Source organism: Colias philodice, chromosome 13 (assembly GCF_061535455.1).
Source record: "Colias philodice isolate Cphi_HAF_F1 chromosome 13, ilColPhil1 Martin Lab GWU primary, whole genome shotgun sequence".
NCBI lineage: Eukaryota > Metazoa > Arthropoda > Insecta > Lepidoptera > Pieridae > Colias > Colias philodice.
This window is the reverse complement of record NC_143098.1, coordinates 3170863-3189604: the sequence shown is the minus strand read 5'-3', so window position 1 is coordinate 3189604 and position 18742 is coordinate 3170863. Positions and strand designations below refer to the sequence as shown.

Here is an 18742-nt window from a genome sequence, read left to right as displayed (position 1 = left end):
AAATTAAGCGTGCGACGACAGCGTAATAAAGTGGTCGACTATATCACTCCACAACTTTGAAATGTTGTAATCCATTAATAATGCGCCAACTTTATGACAAAAGCCAATTTATACATACCGCCTAGAGTGAAATTTCGAGGAATTATTATAAAGTAATCTAAGTTAGGCGATCCGTAGAGAGATGAGGGGGATGACAGGTGTTTAAGTATACGTACAACCACTTCCCCACCCATAGAGATTAATCGTATCATAGCCGAGACAGAGTCGTTTGAGCGTGCGGTTTCTGGATTAATTGCTCGTTCCTTGCTCTAATGTTACTTACATTACGCCTTTAGACAGTTAAGTGCACTGATAACACACATCCATCAAGAAGTCGCTTTAACAGTTCCCCTGTTGTCTCGCAACACGGCAAATATTTAGATTACTCATGGAATATTTGTGGACAAACATAATATTTTACATTAATATTCATGCATACATTACTAATGCCGATGCCGTATAACGAGATTGTGTCAATATAGACTTAACTAATTGGCTACAGTCTTCAAACTCTGACAGCTATTCGTGTAACATTTAACGAATAATAGTTTTGAAATTATACAATCTAGTTGCTAGACTAACTCCAGATCTATATATAAACAATTTGCAGCTGTTTATCTAACTGTGTACAGTTAACTAGTTCCGTATTAATTTAATTGACAACTGGGTGGTTAACTGAAAAAATGTGTTGTGCTTATATGGCCAATACTAATTAACTAAAGCAACACTAACCAGTGTTGTGTGTTGCCGGTTGTTCTAATTCAATTAGCATTGAATACGAACTGGCATTAAAATGAGCCTTAATATTGGAGCATGCACAACCGGTCCGTAGCGGGCGGCACTTCGGACTCCCGTAATATCTCCTGTGTACATTCTCGCAAGCTCATTAAGGTGCTTTTTGTCCCCGTCTCGTGTTTATCTTATTACCTCGCCGTACTCTGACACTACTAAATCGGTTTCCACTTCCACTAAACGTCTGTTATGGCGATACGGTTTTTACAGCGCATTATCTGATCGTTGTCGAGGTGAAAGTCTTTAAGAAATGTTTGAACATTTGTTATTTCTTTAATGGTTTTAAGTAATATAATTCACAATTCATCAAACGGACAAGCGGTAAAGTTATTATTGATGCTATCGCTGCGGGTATAAACTTATCACCTTCACCATCGTGGCAGGTCACGCCCCACGGACACAAAAATCGTTTAAAACAATATACTGCTACCGATTGAATTTTACGTATTTTATACCTCTACTTTTTCTCCTACAGGAAGAGTTTATACATTATTCTTGTACGCTTTTATAGTTTTGGCACAGTATCTCGTAACAAAGTCGAAATTGTGAAACGAACAAATCCTTATTGTTTCCACGTATTAACCGAGCTGCTTGTTAATAAAGTATTGTGTAAACTTGAAATAGATTTACTCTTTGTCGGATCGTAAATTGTACGCGAGTAATGCACGAGAAGACAGATCATTATTTTATATGGACGCTAAAACACTCGTTGCCGGCGCTACGGCGTACGTTGCGGGATTATTCCCTCTTTATGCCGTCGAGCTAGATGCGTCGACTACTTTGTTGTTTTATACTTTGTCTCGGAGCGACTTTATGCATCGCCTCATTGCTCTTCGTCGTTTCGCTTAGTTTTCCCTCTTTATATTCAGTTCGCGTTGCCGAAGTAAATGTATTTTGAAACCAGAGACGACTAGCCGGATCTTGTGTTGATGTTGGGAGTTTGGCCGTTTGATCTTATCCATTTTGCAATATTGAATAAGCGTACAGTAATTTATTCTAATGGGTTTGTGTTTATTTTGTACGCAAATTTAATTCGAGATTTATTATAGTGTCTGGAAATTTTCGAAACTACTGGAATGAATTGTAACTTATTTAATAAGTAAATTTTATATCTTAACTTATCATTAGACTATTAAAAAAAAACTGAAAAGAGTACACAGAGAGTTGGCAAGTGCAATTCCACCACTAGACAACAATATTAAAAGAATAAACTTTTAGCTCTATCACTTTTGTTTTACAACTTTAGTGTCGTGTTGAAAGTTTTGAGTTACTTAATTTAGCTTTATGATATCTCGTACAATAAATTGTATTGTATAGTTTGCTAAGATACCTACTAATTGTTATTCATTTGTTCTCCAACCAACCAATTGAATTTAAATTCTAATGACATCGCTCGTGTTGCCGTAATCTTAAAAACCTGTATCATTAATCATTTATAAATTTATAACGCGGACTTAAGCATTAATCATTTATAATTTTATAACGACTTAAGTTTACTAGAGAATTAATTTAACTGTTTATAATTATAGACAAGAACTTCAAACATACCACATAATTGGAGGCTTTTAAAGTTAATAATATAATTGAAATTCAACCGTAGTTGCTCAAGACGGAGAGACATTGACACCATGAGATAGCGTCTGTTTTTTTTATTTGATATTATACAGTTTAGTAATCGTCGACAAAATTGGGGTCACTAAGAGATTATGGCAGGCTCTTCGCCTTAACACCTTGTCAAATAAATTTGTATCGTCGAGATTTGCGGCGTCAAAAAAGGGTTGATATTTGACAATGGTCCCTAAACGACTCTTTAGTGTCAAGTGCTTTACGTTCAGTCCACTTAAGATAACAGAGTCCCAAGACCGGTCGCAAGTCAGCGACTAAATTGGATACCACAGAACCCTACAATGGTCGCCGAAGCTATTACGTCTTGAGTTTTATGTGAGCAAGAATTACTTTATACGAAAGGGTAGGTCCCACAGTACCTCGTTTTAATTACACTTAGCGCCCCTCATTCGCATTTGTTCCTCTCTTGTTTTATGAACGACTTAACTACTGCAGAATTAATGACAAAAATGCTACCGTGTTATTATCGTAACCACACTCAGTTCTCTTAACGACTTAATAGTTCTGTAATTTTTATATAAATGAAGTAGTTAAATACGTTATATGAAATAGCGGTGTTAAATGTTTACACATTGAAAATCTGAGTCGTACAAAGTGTTAAAGAGTGGGCCGATTACTCTCATCGTGAAATTGTGTTTAGTGAGTTTATTCATTACTCGGCACTGCGAAAGCGAACGGGAGGGGGCGGCGGCAGGGGGAAGCTATTCTACCCTAGCTCTGCTCAGTTTATGGATATAACCTCGACAAAATACCCCTAAAATTGAACTGTTTTTATTACGTTCTCTCTTTATCTCTTTTGGTTTGTTGTGCCCTTTATACGATGTTATAATTTTATTAGAAAAATCAAAGCGTATAATGCTTTATTAGATTCCTTTTGCTTTCGTTTGCTCGTTCACAAATAAAGAAATGTAAATTAATATTCCTGAGTGGTTTTAGCTTTTAAAATAATAATTTGAATCAAAATAAAGTGGTACGAAAAGTAAAATCAACAAATTGTGCATTGTCTGCTCATCTGTGTTAATTAAAATAATATTAATGCTTGATCAAATATTTGTATTGTATCTAAACAAATAGCGAGGTACATTAGCCCGACATAAATTGAAATATCAATTGCAATTCCGTATTATTAAATGAAAACATTGTTTAGATGCCAAGCAGTTAGGAAGAACGATAAAACAAAGCGCCTGGCAAGGCACCAAGTCGATGCGACACGAATGGATGGCTCCGTGATTTCGAGCGCATATGCCGGTTGCTAAACGTCACTTCGCAGTACTATCCTACAACTCAGCCATACTTAGCCGAGATTTGTACGAATTCATTTTAAATGGAGCCGCCAGATCGCAATTACACTGCCTTTGAGCATACAGAATGCGCTCTACATGACATTCAATTCAATTTGGTGCACAAAGCGTGCGTCGAAATTCTCTTTCTCTTTGACCAAATCCTCTTATGAAACTGCGCTTTGTTAACGAAATAGCTGTGAGCCAGCTCGCCGCGTGTTTGTTGATGTGATATCCTTACTTTTACAAGTGCCTTTGTTATAAAACACCTTTATATTGTTTGCAAATTTCATGTTACATACTTAATTATTATTGATCTTAAAACATCAAAAGATTGTGAATAGCTGTTCATTTTTGATAGTTGGATTGCAAAAATCTGGATGCTATTTTGCAGAGTCACAATAAAAATAAAAGCAAATAAATAGCTCGATATCAAAACGAGTGAACATTGAAATAATTGAAGTAGTCATTTAATCGAGTGTAAAAACAATAAATAAACGAAATGACCCAGTGATTTAGAGGATATGCGAGATCGCGTATCGCGCTGGCGTAGGTTGATCGATGCTGTCAAATGTTCAAACAAGCCAGTTGGCAGCCGAAAACATTCCGAAGATCGAAATCATCCATCTGGACCAGTCGCGTGCTTCTTCTCGATGTTGTTTTTTCGTACATTGCACCGCCTTTAGCATCGTCTGTGTTACATTCATAGCCACAGTTATTTTTCAAGAATTAATTCAGATATTTCGCCTATTTAATTTGGGTACACGTTATTGTTTAACACGGTTTTACAAATCGGTAGAAATTCATTAACTTTTCCATTCTATACTCAAACAATAAAAAAATATGTTGCACAAAATTTAAATAACATTTGATACAAAATATTTTAAAACCGTTGACAGCTTCAATAAAAATATTTCACAAAAGCCGCTGCTATTAATTTAACGTGTACACTAAAAACAATTCCCATGAAAAATATTGTTAAAGTATTCATATATGAAACAGGCATCAAAAATGTAGAACATTTTTAGACGACTTTGTTCCTGCATGGAAATTACGTAGCGATTGTTACCATTTTTTCATTCGTTTTGTTTCGAGCGTTTGCAATTGTGAGTTGAGAATGAAACACGAAAATGCATTTAAAGCTAAAAGATTGCGAATAATGTTAATATTATACAATCGTGTTAATTAATTGGCGGACAAAGGTCGATTAGCGTTGTAAATTGCTTAAGTCTGGCGTAATCCTACCGTATAATATAGCGACAACAAAGGCTCGATAGACTGCGGGAGCCGAGCATAACTTATTATTTATTCACGTCTATAACGAAATTCGCCGACCCTCGTCAGTTTCGCATTTGCCCTGCCGCCGCTGCACTTTATTTCTCCTGCTTTTACATAATGAATATACTGTTAGAATATAGCTTTAATGTTCTTCCGTAGCCGTCGTGTAAATATGGTTTGCAATCTGTATAAACGTCTGAAATAAACAGCTGAGGAGACTATATTATTCCCAAGAGGGTTTCATTCAAAAGATATGAAAGTGTTGGAAGTCGGAACACTTGCATACCTACTCTGTTAGATAATGTCGGTGGATAGTGAACGCAGTCGTTGAAATTTTTATGTCACCTCACACTGCATCGTCGACTGCATTTCCCCTCCCAACTTCCGCACCCTGTTGACACTGAACACTATAACCACTCGTACGAGGCTAGTGTCGTGTTTTGATCAGTTTTCATTATATCAGAGCATAAGTAAGTATGTCACCCACATGTCACCGCTTTGTGATCGTGAACTAGACGAGACGGGATGACATTATTGTAACTTCGCAAAAAACCCGAGCGGAGAATCCCTTTGTGCAGTCGACGCTCTTGCATATTTCCGTCCCCGGTTTCTTTGTCACAAATCCTGATTGCAACTTCTTAGTGCACTACTAACGCTTAGCACGAGCCCCGAGCTCGTCACAAAGGTTTTTTGAATTTAAAAACCACTGCTATTTTTGTTTTCATTCCCATTGTTGTTTAGTTTCGGCGGGTCTGATTTTACAATGCGTTTTGAGTGAAAATCGCTGTTTTAATTTCGGATGTTGTGGTTTTGCGGTAAAAAATATAGCTCTACATTTTAATTTTTTCCTAAAAGCGGTTCGCTTAGAGGCGACTGTGTTTCTTCATTACGATTCTGAGAGCGCGCACACAAGTCACTCGAGCATTAATATGTTTAGTACATGTATAACTTTGCAATGCCGTGCACTGCATGTACACCTACATTTTATGTGACACTTTCAAATTCACACTTCACACTTTCTCTTTAAATTGAATACGACGAAACAGTGAACTGTGAATTTATATAGAGCTGAAAAATATAGCTTATTTCACTATCAATAATTGAACTGTAAATTTGTTAAAACCAAGCGCTCTTAAAATACATTCGACACAAAAACAATTGAACAATACGTTCACCGCAAATTGAATGAGGTTCGAAATAAATCCCGCTGACGTTATTTGATTTTCAATTCCCTCCAATTCGGAGCTCACCCCTGTTTGTCGTTGTTCGGCATTTACCGTACAAAAATATCTCATATGAATGTTATGAAATACCATAATGCGATTACGAGACGCTTTCGAAATACCGAGTCGTTTTAAGCCACAATTTTACAAAAAGTAAACAAACGGTGAGGTGTAATAGCGAGCGTTGAAATGGTGATTTAACGTAATTAATAAAGGCAACTCCGGAAATTTATCGCTCGCTGAAAAAGCTTCGATCCTTATCGCGATCCGGCTCTCCCTCATTAGAAACCCCGAGGGCTGAGCGCAATAAACCGGCACTCTATCGTAAGTGTTAATCACCTTTGTCAATCCGTAGGCTTGCGGTTGGCAAATCGTGTCGTTGCGTCATGTTACAGGCGAGGATAGCGATCGACAAAGATTGACGCAAAATTGTTTGTTGAATAAAATGATAGCTGCGGGCGATCGCAATTCACAAGCAATAACCGCTAAATCGATAAGCACCGTTTTTATTACGTCATTAACGAGCTGCAAGTGAAGCCAACCGTTCTTAATCTACGTAATCAATTCCGGAAACAATTATCATGTCCAGTCAAACCTAATTGCCATTAAAATTCACGTTGAATGTTAAGTGTTGTGATTATCTGATGATATTTTGAGATTCTCAATTTACATAAATTTAAATTTATTGCATTTTCGTTTATACAATATGTTAATATATAACATAACTTTGGTTGCGTTATTTTATATCTGGTAATTAATTATTATTATACAGCTAATTTAAAAATTTATGATGTTTTAATTGAGCTGTTGAATTGCAAATCGATTTGATTATAAATTATTATTATAATAAATAAGAAATGCTAGGCTAACAAACAACATCATGAATAAAAAGTGTTTCTATTATAAACAACTTAATTAAATATAAATTTAGAAATTAAATATTATAAAGAAAAAGGATATATTCATATATACTAATATTTAAGGCATACATAACGCTCATCATTTTATAACATAAAAAATTACTTTACATCTTTATTATTTTAAAAATGTTTTGTAGTATGCTCATAAATAATAAGTATAAAGTGGCTCTGAGTTTGTTATAAAAACAATTTAATTAATTAATTATTCAAATTGTGATTTGTAATTATGTACAAAGTGATGTTGAATACATTTCACTGTTAATAGTTAATACACGCACGCTTTGATGCGGTTACAAATTACAATGTAGGCATAATAACATTAAACAATCAATTTGATATCTGTTTATTCAAATGTTAAATTGAAATGAATGTGTTTCCATTTTGGAATCAGTTTTAATAATCTGTTTAGTAATTTATTTTGCACTGAAATTTTTTATCTTCCTTGTAAAATATTGCAAGAGCAAATACGTGAAGCCTTCAATTTGAAGTACTTTTTTTAATAAGTAAAAATAAAGTAATTTAAAGTGTTGAGTGTTTAAGTGATTCCCGCCAAAACGTCAGTTTATACAGTAACTTTTATTTATATGCATTTTTGATTCACTTATTTTTCTCTTTCTCTTTTCATAAAATCAATTCATCTAAAACACAAAAAAAAATTCATGGTTAACCAGACAATCACAAAGTCCTCCCCTTATCTGAACTTTTTAAGTATTTTATCATCTCAGATTCTCAGATATAAAACGATTCCTGCATTCGTTTTTATCTCAAATAAATTACCAAATTAATATTTTCCGAGAGCGCTTTATAAAATGTACGATTGTGCCATTGAATGAATATTTTATCCTCAATTTTATTGCAATCCCTACGCAATTCAAGATTTTCTTCGTTGAAATGGAACACGTAGAGTCGGTATTGTAAATCAAATATCTGTGTAGACAAGTTTGAACCTTTGTGCTCGGGTTTAAAAGATAAAATGAGCTCGCAATATGATGTCGACTCTACATACTTGCACGATTATTGGATTTTCAATTTGGTTTTGTTCGAATGCTATGTTTATTTTATATAAAGTACAGTCTAATGATATTATTGGACTGCTGTTGTTTTAAATGTGGATATAAAATCAAATTCTGCTTCGAGTTAGTCTCTTAATTCTATCGCGGTTACTATTTTGTGAAATGACTGACGAGACGTTATAAAAGACTTTGTAATACCTTGTTAAGTTGTTACATTACTTTTAAAAACTGGAAGAAATCGTAAGGCTTCTAAATCTACTATCAGTCCGTATTATACCTTATTATCAAACGTCAACTGACTCGAAACATGCCCACGAAGGTAAAGCATGTGTTAGCTCGTGAGTGCCGTTTACATGTGTATTGTATCGCGAGAAATGCTCAACGGAGCGTTTTGTTGGGCGGGCGGCGCGTGCGCGGGGCGCGGGGTCGCGGTGGGCGACGTCGACGACCGGCCGCCGCGTTCGGACCGGCACAGCATTCTCGTCTCGGCCGCCGGGCCGACATCACGCGTGAGCGCGTCACTCTTTTGTCTCCAATCCGCGACTTCGCGATCTATTGTTATTTTTATTCGGTGACGGACCGCCCCAGCCCACGCAACGGATGCATTTCCCTGGATTACAGTGCTAAGGATTGCAGTGCTCTTGACAGGATTGAAGTGATTGACTGATTTTAATGCATTTAGATTTTGTATCAATATTCTATAATATACGTTTACTTTAACATTAATGTGCTTTTAAGTTTCGGTGCCTTATATTTAATGTAACCCTGTGACCCACGTCAAAGGTGTACAAAGTGATCCAAAAATTGGGTGACACTATCAGTGTAAAGTAAACAACAGTTGCCATAGTGAGGATCAAAGATTCGCCCAAAAGCAATGCTGAGGGCGGTAGTAAAAAAGAAAGCAAGAAAAAAGGCGGGAAGCAAAAAGGCGAGGACAGTACGGTGACACACAATAAAAGTGACAAAAGTGAGAAGTGTGTTGCAGCTGCTGTGAAAACGGATAAAGACGGCCAAAAGCGATCCCCGGTCAAAAATGAGACAGAGAATGAGGTATACTTACCTGTATATAAACAGAAGTTAACAATGGCTTTCAATTGGATTAAGAGCACGTTAACCGTTGCCCGTTACATAATGACAATTACATTTATCTTAAAGTTAAAATATGTTTGTTATGAATCAAATAAATTTCAATAATAGGTACCATTATTTTCCTTTTTTAAATTGACGCTATTTACACTATGTTCATCGAAAAATAAATTAATGTTTACATTAAATAAACGATCAGTTAAAATAAACATTTAATTTATTGAAACGAATAATATCCAAAAGGTATTTGAATAATAAAAATCTATAAATAATTTTGTTCTCTAATACTTTTCATGACCTTCGTTCAGTTTCTTGCAAATATATTTTTGATAGTGCAAAAAACTAGTTCTTTATTCGTCTTAATTATTATCAATTGACGTCAGCCAAAGTATTGAAACTATTTTGGATTATTTAAATGATATTCCATACCTAAAATACACGATAATGTGTAAAAAAATACCCTCTATGTTAAAAACAATATATGTATTCCCTTATCAATCGCTGTAAAAACGTTATTAGCACGGACGTATTTCATAACATCAACTGTGGGTCAAATCAACAAAGCTAACTTGGCATGCAGATCTGTAGCCATTACACTCGAATGCGGTCAAACATTACGGCAGTGTTTGTAACGACATAATTATGCTTTCCATTGCCCGACTATTAATTCTAAATTTATGCCCGTAGATACGCAACATCAACTATAAATTATTTATAACATCAAAACGCTACAGTACCTATTAATTTGTTCCACGGGCAAATATAATTTACTGCAGCTGAGTTTCCCGTTTTAAGCGTGTTTAATTGAAACGCTATTAATATCAATTGTCAATTTGAACAAATTATTTTACTTTGCCAACTATGTAAATGTGTTAAAAGCTCGCGCTTAAATTACATAATTCGTTTAATTGTGTATTGTGAATTGTCCTTACTCTTTACTAATTGCGCAAATGGCCAATTGTTCGCATAAAATGATAATTTATCTTTTTTTTACCGACGATAATAATGATTACAGCTATTAGTTATTTAATTTACGTCAATTTACCGTACTTAGTAGGTACTAGGTAGCTATAAGCGATTGAAGTGCTCGACTCGACAAAAAACACGAGCGAAGAATACGTTGTATTTTCCATCCAATTACTTATCAAATCCACAAATAGATGGTAAATATTTGATGTGAACATGATTGATTGTTAATACGGCCGATAAACAAATTAAATCGGAGCAAGTTCAATATGTTTACCGCTGAGCTGACGGCCGCTCCCGGCGATATTCATTAACTCGGTAAATGCACATAAAACGAGCTGGAGTGTAATGTTTATGAATATTTATTGAGTAATCTGATAACGGTATCAATGATTCAGAAATATTCTCTACAATTTAATTAATGCCGGAAACGTCGGTTTGCGATTATTACGTCGAGCCCGTGATATTAAGCAAGGAATTCATGAATATTAACACGGGCTGTGTAGTTTTTATGTTGCATGGAAATGAGTTAGGGAAAAGTCACGCGGTTGCCACGCAGACGAATCGTCAATGTTCTGGTCATGTCCTTTAATTTGTCACCTTTACATATTGTCCGCGTCCGATCTGTTTACAATGCACGGAGTGTCACATAGTAGGAAATTTTTTATGCAGCATAAATTCGGGTCACGAACAAACAATTCTCGTGCTAAATATTCATGACGGGCACTTAGTATTTTTTTCACACGACTCGCGCAGGTTTATTTGCTCGGCTTTTGAAAAACCCGTCTACTTATACACTATTTATATTCAAAATTGTTTCACTGTATTAATTAATCATTTCCAAAAATTAATAGCACTTTGTGGCATTTTCAATTACGTTTTTAGGCGAAATATCGTTAGATGTTTTAACCGCAATACAATAATCACGGGCTATTGTTGAAATTAAACCACAAATCGTGTTGTGATTGAGTTTATTGGATGCAATTGGTTCGAATATTTCGCATTATAAACATTTTAGCTTAAATAAAACTGACACTAATAATTTAATGAACAATGATACGAATATGGGTATGTTATTTCACTAACCAAATAAAGAATGGTCTTATGAAAAGATTTTTTATTTCATAAATTGCCCCCAAAGTAATGTTCTGTATTTGTTATTCTGTCGTAAATACTTAATAAGAAAGCTCCGGCCATTATAAATTCGCCAAAGGCTATGATCAGTACTTCTGTTTGAACTTCGCTGCCAGACTGTATTCCGTTGAATTTAAGTTCTACCCTATTAAAAGTTTGTGGAAGTATTAGAATTTCGAATGAGGGGCGAAAAGCTATCACGCCACTTTTTCCGGCCCTCCCTTCACAACAATAGCGGGGGAAGCACCCGCGGCTGAAGTCGCGAGATTATACTTTAATATCTGCTCTGAATTCGTAATTAAAATACCTGTTGTTTGAAGATTTTCATTACTCAGTACTCTGATACACAATCGTATAACAAACGAGCGTAGCCATCGAGGTGTGTATTGTTTTTATTCAAACGTAGGTAGGTACCGCGCTATCGTCTGTTAAAATCTAATCGATAAAGTCGACTTAATATTCAAAGTTTTATTTTGACACCGCTGACTAATGGGGTCGTTTATTTTTATTGCTACTTTATTTACACTCGTGCGTGTTTCTGGCCGGTGTGGGCTCGACGGAACTATTATTAGTCGCCGACACGACATCACTCATCGCTAATATCTCTATGATTATCTATTTTAATGTTGACTCGTTTTGACAAGCGGCCAACGATCCGACTGGCTACAAACAATTCGCCGTTGAATAATAACGGGGAATTGAATGCCTAACGATGTTTATTTATTGACTTCTACAATGTATAAATTAGCGCTAATAGCGAAGCCGAGGTTCAAAAATATTTTCAACAATTCACGGTTCACTTTTAAATTTACGTTATTATGTTCGCCTATTCGTTTGTGGAAAAATATTTCAAACCAAGAAAAAGCTTGCGTTGAAAATTATATCAATCAAACGCTTTTTCTTGGCGCTTAGCCGTGGCCTACATTAAAGCTCACAACACGTTTAATATTTCTTTGATACTAATAATTGAATGCTTGCCATATAATAATTCTTTTATAATTTGAATTAAAATATATGTATACTCTGTTGGTTTCTATGATTTGGTTTTTATCGTAAATCTAAATGCTAATCTAGTCGATGAAATAACACGAAGAAAAAAATAATTTATGTTCCTTAATATTAATTTAAAGTGTTGTTAATAAATTCAAATTAATTTTATTTAAATTTGTATTAATATTAATTTCAAGGTCTTAAACTGCCCGTTAACGGCTATAACGTAAAATTTGAGAGAATATTCCCATGGTTGTAAAAACTTCATACTGTCTCAGCATGTTGTACTGCATAACTGTCGAATGTCATGATTCTCAAGCAACAATGCTTATCACATTCAGCCGGGCGAACATTAAGATAAATTCAGTGGGCACACAAAGGGCGCGGTACACAATCAAGGCGGCACCTTTGAATGACTCTGAAACCCGCCACCGGACGCACAGCCGCCACTCGCACGGTACCGGCACGCGCGCTCCATACCTGATTTATCACTTCATTGTTACCGCCTCAATAACACTAGCCGTAGGTACTCGAAATGGGCATGAAAAAATATAGCTCGCAGATGACATCACTCAATTAAGTAGCGAGAATCGTGATGGTAATCTATGAACAACTAAATAGATTATCGACGAGTGCAAATTTTAATAAAAACGATGGAAGAACAATAAACTACCACAGTGTTTAAATTTGTTCCTTAACTGCAAAAGTTAGGTTCCATTTATTGCAAGTTAAACTAACTACATCTCAATAAGACTAAAAAATGCAACGTCCAATAAATTCCGTTCGGATGCGAGCCCTCCGGGGGTCGAATAGCCCCGGATAAATCTAAATATTCAATTGTCGGATGGTCGCCGAAACGATTTGTTCTTTTGATGATCGATTGAACCTAGATAAGGGAAATTGAGAATAACGGTAGCAATCCCCTTTACGAACTAATAATTTATATAACAGCAAAAAAAAGTACAATTATTCCATAAAGCTCTTGCTATATTGTAAATGGTATAAAGACTCGGAACTCTGTACAGCTTTTATACTTGATTTATCTCTCCATTGTGGAGATCGCAACATCTTTGGATAAGATTAAAATATATTTTCTTGCGGTACGCTCGTGTGATTCAGGTTCTTGTTTAACGTATATTATAATTTATAAACATGTACATATGTATGAATTGGAATTTACAATTTGTTATTTTATAAATCACGCAAATTTCGCATAAATCAAGTAAAATCATCGGTATTGTGATAACTTAAAATATAACTGAAATGTTTATTTAATCAGAAGCAATAAATGATGTTCGTGTAACTAAAAGAAAAACTACGTGATCATAATCTTGAAACGTATAAGTTACAGTACTCTATAAATGAAATAAAAAAATAATGAATACTTCGCTTAACTTGTTGCGATTATTATTATCACGACTCGTTCGCACAGCTCGGTTACCCAAATAGTTTTATTGAGCCATTTCCCTCGGAGATCGTAAACGTCCGCAAGTAATTACTTTCATTCCCAGTTAAAGACTTCGTTCGACTCGTTCATAAATATCTTTAAGAACGTCTTTTAAAATGGCTATCGACATTAAAGCTTTCATTTTTCTTGATCGTCGCATTTATTACCCGAGAAGAGAAATATTTGTTCGTGCCAGTCGGTCTAACAATTTATTATGACACTTTTTATATAAAGAATTTAGTGAAGTGACGACGTTAATATCTATAAATAAACAAGATATGTTTTTAATGAATTTGTGAAAAACAACGTCGGATATATAATGCGGTTAAATAATGACGTCATTAATTAACTTTTTCATAGTTAATCAAACAATATAACCGGATGTAAGTTATAAAAATAAACAATAAGATCATAAAACATGATATGAGAACTGTTGTGAATACTAATGATTGATACAACTCGTAGGTGGCGATTTTATGATACGATCCTATTATATGCAGTTGATTAAAAGTGCCCTCTTAACATAATTAAATTTAAATTTTCCATTGTTATAGGCGAGTCCAGAGAATAGTCGAAATGCTTCACCTAGATATCACGATGCATCAATGGACGATGTAAGTATATTTTTGTTCTTCATTTTGATTTATTGCTATGTTGTTTGCGGATAAAGCATTAAAGTCAAATGTAATGTTTCAGGCATCGGACGCAGGCTCTCTGTTCCGGGTGACAGGCGCAGCAGGCGGCGGAAAGAACGATTTAGTGGCGCGGGGCGGGAGTGGTGGCGCGCTCGCCCTGTCGCGCGCCCCGGTCGGCGGCAGCGCCAGCCCCGCGCCCGCGCCGCTGCCGCAACCCGCTCCCTCGCCTGCACCCGCCGCGCTGCCGCCGCCGGCCCTGCCCCCGCCTCCCTTCCGTGCCGACACCCCCCACAGACCCAATGGTGCCCACATCCCCGCCATCGACGGCCAGGCTGCCACACAAATACCCGCGCGACCCGTCGGTGCCGCTGGCCCTGATACACCTGAACGACCAGCCAGTAACAACAAGCTACAGCCCGGCGCTCGTGCCGCCGCCGACAGCCCGACCCCCGCACCTCCCGCTCCCCCGGCCCCGTCACCGCTCTTCCCCTCGCACACTGCGTACCAATCCCACGCCGCCGCCGCCCTCCCTGACTATCGTCACACAAATCATGAAACGCGAACCGAGCAGCCGGTGGCGGAACAAGCGCACGCGCCGCTCGATCTCCATGCGCACCACTCCTCTCCGCGGCCACACTTACCGCCGACCGCAACCCAGCCCGCGCATCCTAGTCTCCCCAATCGCGTGCCGCACACTCCACCGCACACCGTCATCGCTGGCCATGACGTTAGAAACGTTACACCTGTCTCCCAACCCCATCCCGTTCCTACCTCTTATCCTAACCGCGTCGCGCCGAATGTTCCTCAAAATATCGTGCCACAGATGCCGATGCCGACGACCACGGGCTCCAGCTGTCTTCCCAGCCAAACCCTGGCCACTAGACCCGCGTCACCCGCCGCGCCCTCCTCTCGTCCCTACCCCGCTCCCACGATCGGCTCTAGTCATGTAAACTCGAGTATAAGTTCCAGTATTCACAATCACACGATGCCAAGCTATCAAAGTCAAGCGAGTTTACAGAAACATTCCGTTCCACCCGGGTATCCCAACAGGCCGTCGCATTTAGCACCGTTCAGTGTTGCGAATCATATAGCTTCCAGTCATATCCCTGCATCGACGGCGAATCAGCCGACAGCTACGCATTTAAGTCACCCAATAAACAGCCATTCCATTCTAAGCCATACGAGCCATATCCCAATGAACACTCATCCCTTAGCTTCCACTCCGAACCACGTTAGCCAACCGCTGCTGCCAACTTCTACGGCGACGAGTACAATATCAAATCTAACTCCCAGTATAAAGCCGACCGGTTTATCCTTACCCCCTCACCCCGTTCCTATAGTGCCATCGGTGACGCATCAGCCACAGCACATGGACACTTCCCCGGTTACCTCGGCGCCGGCTATAGTTGTGTCGAGCCACAGTTTAAGTCACTCGTTACCGCCACCGGTGGTGGATACAAGACAAGCGGTGACGTCTACAGAACTGCCAGCTAGATCGGATAGTGTAGCGGTGGTCAGCTCGTCGCTAGCACCAAATGGCTACCCTCCTGCTGCTGTATATTCTAATGCGTATCCGACTTTATATGCACCGTATGCGCCAACCTTACAACACAGTCCGTACCTTCCACCATCTGCAGCGTCACCTAGGAACACCACTGACACGGTGAGTTTTATTAAACATTGTATTTTTTTTTCATATTCATAATTATAATTATATCAGTGCAGTATATTTTTTCTTGTCATAGCCACGTAGACTCTTCATTTATATTAATAGTAATTATAAGAACTACCCACAATGAAACAGAAAACAAACTATTTCTTAGTAACATGACATGACATAAAATTTACTAATTCTTTTAAACTACGCCTGATATATTTTTTTATGTTTCACGAAAAGATGTTTACGCATATTGTCATATTTAAGAATAAGAATAACATTACATTATATTGAATAACTACTGAGTTACTGACATAACGTTTTGTACATAGTTTTAGTTTATATTTCATAGTTGTTGTGTCTTTTAATAAAATACGATCTTTAAATTTTGTAATTAGCAATAACTATGGCTATTTCAGAGGACGAGCCTAGCTGCATCGCCTCTGGTGGCTCCAAAAACTCCTAAGGGTGTGCGTCCACACACCCCTGGCTCGCTGGGCGCGGCCGGTGTGCACGCACCATTATCCTATTCGCCTAGGACGCAAAGTCCGAGCAGGGAACGAGAGAGTTTCAGGTATGATATGTAAAAGTCAGTCAACCACATTAGAATAAATATAATTGTTAATCTTGTCTTAGCTTTGACACTCGAGGCAAGATCCTTTCACTAAGAATTGGTACCATACTTATTTGTCTGTCTAAAAGTTACTTGCTGTATTATTATATTGAATAATTCTTTATGTATCATGTTCCTAGTAGCATCTGCAATGATACTATATAATGATTGTTATGTACTTAACGAATATCAAAAATGTTTGTTAAATAACGTACATAATTATCAAAGAAAATTGTGACGATTTACTACTATAACTAATATGTCGTATGTCCACTTGCAGCAACATAAGCAGCCTGTCGCGCAGCACGGCCGCGTCGGCGGCGAGCGTGTCGGCGCCGTCGCTGGTGCCCGCGCTGCCGGCGTCGCTGCCCGCGCCGCTCGCCGCACCGCTGCCGGCGCCGATACCCGTTAGTGTTCCTATTGTTATGCGATCCATCTAAATTTTACTGGGAAACAAAGAAGATTATTATTTTCAAGCGTAGAGTGAACAGCCCCTCTAGTCAAGTGGCTTTCTGTTAGCATAGCGTTCAATAGAATAGACTACGAATGTATGAGATTGACGTAAGCTGTAGATCAGGGATGTAACGGAGGTAGTTTTATCGGAACCGAAATCGGAATCGGAGTTTTCAAATTTGGTTTATCGGAATCGGAATCGAAATCGGAATCGAAATCGGAGGCAGGGTCAGTTTGTTTAGAGCGTATGCGGGTAACCGCATTGCGGGTAGCCGTCCGGCTGACCGCAAGCACAATTATGTACGTAATATTCATTTCTATGTGCATTGTGCGGTCTGCGGTAGCCGCATCGCAGTGCGCATAGAAATGAATATTACGTACATAATTGTGCTTGCGGTCAGCCGGACGGCTACCCGCATAGTGCGTATACGCTCTTAAGGACAAATAAAACATGATTTATAGTCAATTCTTTTCATTTTTTATTTTTTATTATAAAATAAAAAAACAACTGTGAAAAAAAATTGGCATAATTCCAAATGAACAAAAGATAAAATTAATGAATTTAAAGTTTAATTAAAATTAAAACCCAAAGTAGCGTGTTACATTTGGTGACATTACAATAAATGAACAATAGCTAAAGCAAATTAAATCAAAATGGACTCCAAAAGTAATGTATTGTACTTTATGAACAAAAGCTTTGATGCTTTGTAACAACTAACAAGTGAAAAAATAATTGATGATAGAGTGCACGTAGTGGGGGTCGGGGGATTCCCCGCGCGACATGTATGAACCTGTTCGGCACAGGCCGTCGCGCGCCGCCCGCTTTGTTTCGTTCGACCTCCGATTAACATCCGATACAAAAGTATCGGAACCGAAGTCGGAACCGAAAGTGTAATATTAATCGGAAGTTCCGACTTAACGGAACCGGAATCGAAGCTCCGTTACATCTCTGCTGTAGATACGTTTATCTACAGCCTAGATACGTTTATCTACAGCCTACATCAATCTCATACATTCGTAGTCTATTCTATTGAACGCTACGCTAACAGAAAGCCTAGGGGGGCAGGTACCTTCTAGGGAAGCGCGTTCCATCTTAGGCCACATCTCAGCTTAACATCAGGCGAGATTGTGGTCAAGCGCTTTCCCTATTACCAATAAAAAAAACAAAAACGTTTGTGTCCACCAATGAGCGACATTCAGACAGATCTTTGGTGACAATCAGTTGTCAAATGTCATTTGGAAAATATCAGATGTTCAATCATTAGTTATATCGCATAGTACATTATTATTTATTTTTAATTAAATAGCCAATATGTACTTTTAACAGTACACACTTGAATATTGTGTGTTTCATACAGTATTATCAACAATACCTGAATTCGAAGATAGCGAAAGCGAAATAAGATTTTTCCATATTTGTAAACCTGTATTTGAATAAGTTCTGTTGATATTATAGTCTTCATATGACAATTGTCTATGCGAGCTGCTGAACTTAACCGAGAACCAACCACTTGAAAGAAAGAAAGAAAAAACGTTTATTTAATGGCACATAGCACATACATAATGAAAAACAATTTATACAATACTTAT

General features: G+C 37.6%; 1 protein-coding gene across 1 annotated transcript in view; it reads left to right on the top strand.

The window, feature by feature from the left end:
* Positions 1 to 18742, top strand: part of tay (tay bridge kinase) — a 64829-nt gene that overhangs the window by 38932 nt on the left and 7155 nt on the right. Inside the window, exons 6-9 of the mRNA XM_089702220.1 lie at positions 14349 to 14408; positions 14491 to 16092; positions 16506 to 16660; positions 16980 to 17121. Of these exons, the coding sequence (XP_089558346.1) occupies positions 14349 to 14408; positions 14491 to 16092; positions 16506 to 16660; positions 16980 to 17121 (1959 nt within the window). The remainder of the gene's footprint in view (positions 1 to 14348; positions 14409 to 14490; positions 16093 to 16505; positions 16661 to 16979; positions 17122 to 18742) is intronic.